This window comes from Protobothrops mucrosquamatus, unplaced genomic scaffold (genome assembly GCF_001527695.2).
Source record: "Protobothrops mucrosquamatus isolate PMUCROS unplaced genomic scaffold, P.Mucros_1.0 scaffold_73, whole genome shotgun sequence".
NCBI lineage: Eukaryota > Metazoa > Chordata > Lepidosauria > Squamata > Viperidae > Protobothrops > Protobothrops mucrosquamatus.
Window position 1 is genome coordinate 1 of NW_015386149.1, and position 11,590 is coordinate 11,590.

General features: G+C 35.7%; 1 protein-coding gene across 1 annotated transcript in view; it reads right to left on the reverse strand.

Annotated features, from left to right (window-relative positions):
• Positions 1–9,275: 9,275 nt before the first annotated feature.
• Positions 9,276–11,590, reverse strand: part of LOC107285533 (dipeptidyl peptidase 4) — a gene marked incomplete at its 3' end in the record, with an annotated part of 15,073 nt that continues 12,758 nt past the window's right edge. The window contains 3 exon segments of the mRNA XM_015813733.1: positions 9,276–9,396; positions 10,392–10,464; positions 10,549–10,598. Coding sequence (XP_015669219.1) covers positions 9,276–9,396; positions 10,392–10,464; positions 10,549–10,598 — 244 coding nt within the window.

The following is an 11,590-nucleotide window of genomic DNA, read 5'->3' on the forward strand; positions in this document are numbered from 1 at the left end:
GTAACCTGGAAGATACTTAGAAATTTTGTTTGAATCCTTTCTGTGGTGATCATGCTATTTGGTCCTATTTGAGCCCTGTATAGCAACTGTGCTTGGACTATAGCTAAAAACAACTTAATTGCAGCAGAGGAACTTGCTCCTCTGGAAAAATAATAAGTTTGTAAACTGAGGCAGATCTCTGTTCACTGTGGGATACATACTCCAGACAGGCTTTTCTGTTTCCTGAAGGTTGAAAAAACTATTTCTAGATATCTAAAAATCACGACCTGCTCAATGGAATGCCCATCTAAGTTCCAGTTTCTCTGTTTGGGTGTTTAGAAAAAGTAAGAATCCTACTCTTGGTATAATTTATTATTAGCTCTCCCTCAGTACAATAACACATAAGTGATCTCTAAGCTCTTTTGAAACCAATGGAGGTTAATGACAGAATTACTACATCATCAGCATAAAATTATAAATCGATATATCTTTGGATTAATATGGGGGGAGTAGAGTTACTTAAGTAAATAACTAATAAGTTTATATTTATTTTATTTTTCACATTTTTGAAATATGGGGGAGAGAATCTTCCACAGGGCAGGGGAAATGGCAGAGAAGACTCTTTTCCTGAAGCCCACCAGTTCTTTAACTGATGGGGTCTGCTGCACCTCTGCCCTGCATGACTGGCCGATGTAATGGGATGAAGATGGTTCCGTAGGTAGTATGGAACCATAAAGTAGCTGAATAAAACGATACACATTCCTGTCTAGCCTCCTTCCTTATGGGTGTTTTCTTTGTGACCCGTCCTTGATTATTGCACTTAACCTTCAATCTTGTATTCTTTGGGATCCTTGGCGCTCTCTGAGCTTGGCTCTGAGCCTTGCAGATGTTTCATTACCAAACTAAATAACATTACTTAGTTTAGCAATGAAACTTCTGCAAGAATACAACTAAGCTCAGAGAGCACCCAGGACTCCACCGTTCAGCCCTGAGCTACAAATATTCTCTTCTAATCTTGTATTTTCATGCAGACTTTTACCAATTGTGGTATTTTTTTCATTTATGCCAAAGTTTCGTTTTAGATACCGTATCAAAAACTGACCTGAAATCAATAAAAGTTGTATACAGATATTGTTCTGAGTTGTGGGTATACTTTTCTACTAGTTGGCGTGGCATCAAGGTATGGTCTAATGATGATCATCCTGCTTGTCCCTCAAAATATCTTTAGATTCAAGCAAACCAATTAATTTCTCCTGTAGATGTTTGTATGATGAGTCCCCCAGACGCTTCCCCAGTTATCTCTCCAGATGTCTGCTCAGAGGAAGATGAACCAGTTTCACACACGACTGGAATGTTTGTTTCCTAGCTGTGTGTTTTCTGGTTGTTGTGATTCCTGCCTCACTTTGGATTGACACTGTGCCTTGACTTGGATTGTAACTTGTGAGCTCTGGACTTTTCTTGGCTTGTGAACCCTCTTGTATTGTGAATTTAATTTTGCCTGGTGGGTTTATTTTAATTGGGAAACTTTCAAATGCCTTGTGGACGCATTGGCCATTGCTCTGTGGACTAGCATTGGTCTGCTTGTGATTGGGACAGTTCTGGGTTTTTGATGACGGGAACTGCTAAGGAATATTAATAAACCAACTAAACCATGGTTATGTGTATGAGTAAGTGGGACAGCATAGTTTGGCATATATTTTGCTGATCTGACTTAGCAAACTGATTTGGCAATAGTTTGTAGGATCATTTCTTTTGCCCTTCTTATATACTGATATTAGAACAGTCAAGTTCTAATCCTTTGGTATCATGGCCAAATGACCTATTGCTGTGAAAAGGAAGCTAGCACTGGGACACACCATTCCAAAGAATTTGTATTACTTCATACATAATAAAATCTGAGCCTGGTTTAAATTGTGTAATTATATTTCTGATCACTGAACATGAGATCAGAGGCCAATGGGGAAGAGAAGTCACATCTACATCTAAGTCACACGAGGAATTCTCTGCCTAGATAATAAAGGGTAACAAAATAGTGTTCCCATATACTGACTGGTATATGCAGTGAAAAGCTATCAGTCTTACTGGGAAAAGATGGGGCCACCAGTAGATGGCAAAGTTTTTCACACTGGCAGCCACAACCAAGGTTATCAGGATACCCAAATAGCACTCCTTTTTTTTTGACAGCATAATTGTTCATTCTGGTTTTTTTTTAAATTTCACATATTGCATTTCTTCCTCTTTATGTATCTCTTGGGAGTTAATAAGGTAAGAATAAATAAGAAACTTTTACTTATGATTTGCCTTAGCTTGTTGTTGAATCCTAACTTAAATTATATTGTACAATTAAGCCAGGATCATTTTATTCCGTTACTCCATTACAGAGCAAACGCTAAATTGACAGCTGAAAAACCCTTTGAAATAATTAAAGAATGTGTAGTATATTCCAGAACTGAAATATTTATTTATTTGTTAAACTTGTATTCTAGCCATCTTGCCTAGAATACTATCAAAAAGAAATATAAAACAACTACTAAGAATTCCTCTATTAATTTTTGAACATTAAAAATACATTTTGTATTTGTTGAGCCCTTTAGGGGTCAACATTTAGCAAAGGATATTCAACTATTCTGCAAATATCCTCTGGGTAATCTTTGTGATTTAAAAAACAGCTTTTGATTCTATCCCTAGAGACAGACAGTGGAAGAGTTTGGAAAACCTTTTCGTTAATTTACAGCTGTTGCTATTAAGATATAACATGAAAATACTTTAATGCAGTTTAGACATCTTAATTCAGTAGGGATTAAGCAAAGCTATGCACTGCCTTTCCTTTTGTTTAACTTCTATAAAAACATCATAATACGCTATCTAATTATAAAAAAAGAATGGGTAAGGCAATAATCATCCTCTAGTATGTGGGTGATGTGCCAATTCTCTCAACAAATATAGTAGGCCTAAAAAGTCAGATTCGAGTGTTCCTGTCACTTTCTGTGAGGCAAGAAATCATCAGAAAAAAATAAAACAAGATGAGTTTTTTGCAAGAGACCTTGAGGAATAAACGGGAATGGGTAATTAATGGAATGCAAACTTTAGTTCAATCCTTTAAATAGGAATGTTTCGTTTACTGATTCTTGGTCTAGACATGTTACATATGCCACACAATTGCACTAGTGCTATCCTGAACTTCCTATCTATTAAAGATGCCCTCAGAGTATTCAGACCCAAAGTAATTTGCAGTTCTCTAAAATTTTAGGCACCTGCAAATTGTCCAGTCTGAATTTAGAAAATAAACTTTTAAGATGCCATGCTGTTTACTTTCTTAATTATTAAATCTGCAGTGATATCCATCAAGACCAGAACCAGCTATTATATATTGTTTAAATATAGTAGCTTAAATTAACATTTTCAAAAAAAAAATCTTTTGCGTTTTTAGTCTTTCAGGATTATTTCAGTTCATTAATCCATTATTAAAAGATTGATAAAACTTTTAGAAATCATATAATAAGGGCTGCATTGTTAAGAGTTTGGCAAAAGTATTTTTTTAAGTTTGATGTTAAACTTCCAATTTGGGTGATACCATCACACATTTTTTTGACTATACCTAGATTTGTGGTGATGGAGGCGCCATCTTATAAAGATTTGTTATATCAGAGTGGTAGTGGTGAATGGTGCCTCAAATNGTAACCTGGAAGATACTTAGAAATTTTGTTTGAATCCTTTCTGTGGTGATCATGCTATTTGGTCCTATTTGAGCCCTGTATAGCAACTGTGCTTGGACTATAGCTAAAAACAACTTAATTGCAGCAGAGGAACTTGCTCCTCTGGAAAAATAATAAGTTTGTAAACTGAGGCAGATCTCTGTTCACTGTGGGATACATAGTCCAGACAGGCTTTTCTGTTTCCTGAAGGTTGAAAAAACTATTTCCAGATATCTAAAAATCACGACCTGCTCAATGGAATGCCCATCTAAGTTCCAGTTTCTCTGTTTGGGTGTTTAGAAAAAGTAAGAATCCTACTCTTGGTATAATTTATTATTAGCTCTCCCTCAGTACAATAATGCATAAGTGATCTCAAAGCTCTTTTGAAACCAATGGAGGTTAATGACAGAATTACTACATCATCAGCATAAAATTATAAATCGATATATCTTTGGATTAATATGGGGGGAGTAGAGTTACTTAAGTAAATAACTAATAAGTTTATATTTATTTTATTTTTCACATTTTTGAAATATGGGGGAGAGAATCTTCCACAGGGCAGGGGAAATGGCAGAGAAGGCTCTTTTCCTGAAGCCCACCAGTTCTTTAACTGATGGGGTCTGCTGCACCTCTGCCCTGCATGACTGGCCGATGTAATGGGATGAAGATGGTTCCGTGGAAGTATGGAACCATAAAGTAGCTGAATAAAACGATACACATTCCTGTCTAGTCTCCTTCCTTATGGGTGTTTTCTTTGTGACCCGTCCTTGATTATTGCACAACCTTCAATCTTGTATTCTTTAGGATCCTTGGCGCTCTCTGAGCTTGGCTCTGAGCCTTGCAGATGTTTCATTACCAAACTAAATAACATTACCTAGTTTAGCAATGAACTTCTGCAAGAATACAACTAAGCTCAGAGAGCACCCAGGACTCCATCGTTCAGCCATGAGCTACAAATATTCTCTTCTAATCTTGTATTTTCATGCAGACTTTTACCAATTGTGGTATTTTTTTCATTTATGCCAAAGTTTCGTTTTAGATACTGTATCAAAAACTGACCTGAAATCAATAAAAGTTGTATACAGATATTGTTCTGAGTTGTGGGTATACTTTTCTACTAGTTGGCGTGGCATCAAGGTATGGTCTAATGATGATCATCCTGCTTGTCCCTCAAAATATCTTTAGATTCAAGCAAATCAATTAATTTCTCCTGTAGATGTTCGTGTGATGAGTCCCCCAGATGCTTCCCCAGTTATCTCTCCAGATGTCTGCTCAGGAGAAAATGAACCAGTTTCACACACGACTGGAGGGGAGTTGGTTAATGGCTCCAAGCAGCCGTCTGAGAGGGATTTGGCTCAAGCACAGCTGCAGCAGGACAGCCCTGAGGCTTCAGGACAAGAAAGCATGCAGCTGCAGCCGGTCAGTGAGGAAGAGGAGGAACTGCCTTCTGTACCTGATACAAGAACATGTAGGACAGAGAAAAGGCAGGAGCAGAGAAGGCCAGCCAGATTATTCATGAGGAGAAAGCCTTGCCCTTCTTGATGGGCTGTATCGGAAGCTGGCTATTAAGTACAGCAGACAAATGGAGGTGATGCTGGGAATGTTTGTTTCGTAGTTGTGTGTTTTCTGGTTGTTGTGATTCCTGCCTCACTTTGGATTGACACTGTGCCTTGACTTGGATTGTAACTTGTGAGCTCTGGACTTTTCTTGGCTTGTGAACCCTCTTGTATTGTGAATTTAATTTTGCCTGGTGGGTTTATTTTAATTGGGAAACTTTCAAATGCCTTGTGGACTCATTGGCCATTGCTCTGTGGAGTAGCATTGGTCTGGTTGTGATTGGGACAGTTCTGGGTTTTTGATGATGGGAACTGCTAAGGAATATTAATAAACCAACTAAACCATGGTTATGTGTATGAGTAAGTGGGACAGCATAGTTTGGCATATATTTTGCTGATCTGACTTAGCAAACTGATTTGGCAATAGTTTATAGGATCATTTCTTTTGCCCTTCTTATATACTGATATTAGAACAGTCAAGTTCTAATCCTTTGGTATCATGGCCGAATGACCTATTGCTGTGAAAATGAAACTAGCACTGGGACCCACCATTCCAAAGAATTTGTATTACTTCATACATAATAAAATCTGAGCCTGGTTTAAATTGTGTAATTATATTTCTGATCACTGAACATGAGATCAGAGGCCAATGGGGAAGAGAAGTCACATGTACATCTAAGTCACATGAGGAATTCTCTGCCTAGGTAATAAAGGGTAACAAAATAGTGTTCCCATATACTGACTGGTATATGCAGTGAAAAGCTATCAGTCTTACTGGGAAAAGATGGGGCCACCAGTAGATGGCAAAGTTTTTCACACTGGCAGCCACAACCAAGGTTATCAGGATACCCAAATAGCACTCCTTTTTTTTGGACAGCATAATTGTTCATTCTGTTTTTTTTAAATTTCACATATTGCATTTCTTCCTCTTTATGTATCTCTTGGGAGTTAATTAGGTAAGAATAAATAAGAAACTTTTACTTATGATTTGCCTTAGCTTGTTGTTGAATCCTAACTTAAATTATATTGTACAATTAAGCCAGGATCATTTGATTCTGTTACTCCATTACAGAGCAAACGCTAAATTGACAGCTGAAAAACCCTTTGAAATAATTAAAGAATGTGTGATCTAGTATATTCCAGAACTGGAATATTTATTTATTTGTTAAACTTGTATTCTAGCCATCTTGCCTAGAATACTATCAAAAAGAAATATAAAACAACTACTAAGAATTCCTCCATTAATTTTTGAACATTAAAAATACATTTTGTATTTGTTGACCCCTTTAGGGGTCAACATTTAGCAAAGGATATTCAACTATTCTGCAAATATCCTCTGGGTAATCTTTGTGATTTAAAAAACAGCTTTTGATTCTATCCCTAGAGACAGACGGTGGAAGAGTTTGGAAAACCTTTTCATTAATTTACAGCTGTTGCTATTAAGATATAACATGAAAATACTTTAATGCAGCTTAGACATCTTAATTCAGTAGGGATTAAGCAAAGCTATGCACTGCCTTTCCTTTTGTTTAACTTCTATAAAAACATCATAATACGCTATCTAATTATAAAAAAAGAATGGGTAAGGCAATAATCATCCTCTAGTATGTGGGTGATGTGCCAATTCTCTCAACAAATATAGTAGGCCTAAAAAGTCAGATTCAAGTGTTCCTGCCACTTTCTGTGAGGCAGAACACCTAACAGGAAATCATCAGAAAAAAATAAAACAAGATGAGTTTTTTGCAAGAGACCTTGAGGAATAAACGGGAATGGGTAATTAATGGAATTTAGTTCAATCCTTTAAATAGGAATGTTTCGTTTACTGATTCTTGGTCTAGACATGTTACATGTGCCACACAATTGCACTAGTGCTATCCTGAACTTCCTATCTATTAAAGATGCCCTCAAAGTATTCAGACCCAAAGTAATTTGCAGTTCTCTAAATTTTAGGCACCTGCAAATTGTCCAGTCTGAATTTAGAAAATAAACTTTTAAGATGCCATGCTGTTTACTTTCTTAATTATTAAATCTGCAGTGATATCCATCAAGACCAGAACCAGCTATTATATATTATTTAAATATAGTAGCTTAAATTAACATTTTCAAAAAAAAATCTTTTGCGTTTTTAGTCTTTCAGGATTATTTCAGTTCATTAATCCATTATTAAAAGTCGTCGTACTCTGTCCATTTCTCATGAAATTAAGAACAGAAAAAAATATTACACCTAACTGTTCATATAATCTTCAACTAGGAGGCTATATGCACAACTGGATGTGCTTTTCTTTGAACTTGACTTCATGGGAGATGGTCAGAGCCAGAGGATCTTTAAAATGAAATTTAAAAGCAGCTCTCCTCTCTTTAGGAACAACATGGTAGAATGTCCACTGCTAGCTATTTATTTAATACACAAAGTTTCCATCTGTGTTCAATGTTTTATCCTTGGTGTTAGTGGTTGGGGATATTTGATAGTATCCCTATCTGATCAGTATGCTTGGCCACATAAGCTAGAAGTGGAATTGTGCCCTAATGATGTAATCTANAAAGCAGCTCTCCTCTCTTTAGGAACAACATGGTAGAATGTCCACTGCTAGCTATTTATTTAATACACAAAGTTTCCATCTGTGTTCAATGTTTTATCCTTGGTGTTAGTGGTTGGGGATATTTGATAGTATCCCTATCTGATCAGTATGCTTGGCCACATAAGCTAGAAGTGGAATTGTGCCCTAATGATGTAATCTAATTTGGTAATGAAATGTCTGCAAGAAAATAACCAAGCTCAGAGAGTACCAAGGACCTCCACAGTTTAACCCTGAGCTATAAATATTTTCTTCTATTGCTAGAAGTAGAATCAATCCTCATAAATTATGATACTCATTCTATGAAATGTTTTGGCCAATTTATGTGGATTATTTCACAGAAAATTTAGAAGGAAGCATATTTCACTCAAAAAATTGGCAACAATGTTAAATTTTATCTCTTGACTATGTATGTGCAATGCAAACTATGAATAATATTGTAATAGTAATAACACTGTATTCCACTGTATTCAGCTGTGGTGAGGATGTAACCTTAGAGAAAGAGGGCGAAGTAAAAATTTATCTATAACCACTATCAATAAGATTGGAAGCTGCTTCTTTAATCATCTTTCTTTTCTTTTTCTTTTTTCACTATTTATTATTCTTATTATTATCTTTGTTTCCTTTTATGATTTTACATTGTTAAACAATTCTTTAATAAAAATGGTATTAAGAGTTCAGCTATGGTTTATCATAAATACGTTTCTTTTTGTCACCTATTTAAATTGCAATATTTCTGTCTGATTCTGGATTGTGTTGTTGTTGTTCTCCCAGAAAAAAAAAACCAAGATGAAGAGAGTGATTTTCTACTGCCTGGAAGCATATATTTCTGAATCTCTACCTATCAACTGTGGTTGAATGTAAGAGAAAAGAGGAGGAGATAAAATATGAGATTAAGCCTTGTTTAATATATCCACCTAGGCCAGGGGTAGGCAACTTCGGCTCTTTTATGACTCGTGGCTCAGGAATTCTGGGAGTTGAAGTCCATGAGTCATAAAAGAGCCAAGGTTGCCTACCCCTGATTCCTAGGCCAATCCATAGTTATTACCAAAATACAGCTATTACCAAATAAAGCCAAGACATATTTTATAAACTATTTGGAAGGGCACTTCCTCAAATAAGGAACAAACTGTGCTGGATTTGCTGCTTTGAACACTGAGGCAGCCGTATTTCTGAAAGGTATCAACACTCTTAACGCTCTTTCTTGGTCATCTGAGGCCACGTCATCCCTGTCCAGATAACACTTTCACTGGGATTGTTTCTGAAGCAAAGTGTCTTCTCAGAAGGATTAAAAGGGGTTTTTGAAAGCTAAAAAGGGTTATGTGATTCAAAGATGGAAGGTGCCTCTCCCCCGCTTCGTTCCAAGCAGTGGATTCAGAAGAAACTTTACATAAACCTATATTATTTCTGTATATATGGCAGTTAAGTTGCTCTTAGGGGTTTTTTCCCCCCGTTTCAAAGATAGTTACCTTCATACACCCAGTCTGCTAATCCATTTAAAATTTTGTTTTCGGCTCCATTCTCAGTGATTTGAACAGGACTGGCGTTTGGTGTTGTTTTCACATAAACATTATTACCGTAAACATAAGCCTGCCATAAACAAACATTACAGTATTTACCATCAGAAAAAGATTTTATAACCTTTTCTTTATATCAAACAAACTATGTTTACTTTCATTTGCTGTATTTCTACACATTGGCTCTAAAGTGGAGATTTTTTTTTAATGCTGTAAGATTCTTCTCACCCATCTAAATACAGGAAATTGAATTTCTTTTACCCTTGTTATTTTAAGAATAAAGAAAAAAAATCAAAACGGTTCACAAGAAAGATCTAGAATGTTGCATTTTGTTTAATTAATCCTGAGAACTCTTAACATTGTTTTGTCCAATTTCCTCTATTAAAATATTGGTTTTCTTTCTATTAATTTCTTGCATTTGCCTCTTAAATATTATGAAATAACTTTGCAGCATGATGTTTAGCTATAAGATTCCATATTTCCAAGATCAGCTCTCTTCTTCCCTCTCCTTCTATTACCCATTCAACCAGCTGTTGGTGGATTTTTTTCTGTCAATATTTCATGCCATTGAGAGCTAAACCACATGATAAATATTTAGCATGCAGCTATCTTACCATTTTTTTTAAACCTAAAAAGTTCATGAATTAAAGCCCAGTTCACATCAAGTTCACTCTAACTAAGCTGGGAAATCAGGTTTATGCTTTCACAAATTGCTGATTTTTTAAAAAAATGTGTATGTGATGACTTTTAGAATAAGGAGCCAAAAGAAAATTAAGCTCCCCACCCAAGTGGCCTCACTTTGAACTGGCCACCCAAGTGGCCTCACTTTATGCATTTACTATAAAGATAAATATATATGGCAACAGTTATCTGTATATTTAATGTTTAAACTGGTTGAATGTATAGAAGTCCTTATTCTGGAACCTTCCCACCTTCTTTCCCCCCCCGCCAAGTTTTCCAGAAATTTCTGTTGCATTTATGGTATAGTTTTGATTATAGAAATAGTGCACAGAAATACCTGAATTGGTGTTACAAGGAAGGAAGCAAAACCTTATATATTTTACTAACCAGTTTGTGTCCAACAGGTGACCATGATATATACTGGATATTTGTAGGAAGCGGGTTCTCAGTTATTTTGGTTCTATGAAGGAAACATAAAGAAAAATATCAATATAATACAATATAAGCTATTGAAACATCAAGAAAAGACAATACAGTTACTGACCTGTTTAGATCATAGATATGGTATGATGCAGTGTATGAGTGCCTCCACACCTGCAAAAGTAATATTTATATTTAAAGAAAAACAGTTAAGAAAACAAGAGTATAGTTCAAAGTTAGTATTTTTTTTAGAAAAGTCCTGTTTGCGTGAATTTTATCCATATCACATTTAATGATCATAAGATTGTGATAAACAAAATTCAACTTTAATCAGACCTCCTGATACCTTCTAGAAATAAAACTTCAAATAATATCAATCTTGTGTATGGCTAAAATATAACATATAATATTCAGCTATACTGCTAAACTATAATTTTTTATGACATAAAAAAATCCTCAATATTAAATGTTGTCTTTTCCATTACCACGAACACACTGAGAGCATTTCTACACTACTTTGGTCCCTTTTACCAGTACTCCACAAAGCAATGTGTAGCTAAATCACAACTACATTTTTTGTCAATTTTGGAATTCTGGTAACAGGCAGCCAGTCAATGCTAATTTTTAACCTACCAAAAGGATCAGTGATATGAAATGAGTAGCACTCTTTCCCAAATTACCACACATCTCAGAACACGAAAAAAAAAATCTTATTTCAAGTTTACATAAAAGGCAAACAAATAGTTATCATTCCCACACACACAAAATCTTATTTTTCAACCTCTGTTTGTGACCCAATTTGAAGAATATTATGGACAGTTACTGGGACGAGAAGCTGGCTACAAAGTGCTGTTCGTTGCATTTAAAACATAAGTGAAAATATTAGGGGAAGGTGAGATGATAGCATGGTCAGCATTTCGCCACATTTTTCCCAACAGACAATGGTGATGGTGAATGGATTGGATCCGGTACCTCACCAGAATAACTTTGGGAGAGCTGTGGATTCCAACCAGCCATAGGCTAAGATTGAAGACATTTGTCCTTGCAGACCAAGAATTGAGTCAAATTCACTGGTGGTCCAGTGGTACCTTAATACTCAATGGCTTTGAAACTCATCGAATTTGGTACTCAATGCATTTTGATGTGAAGATTTTGTCCTGGTACTC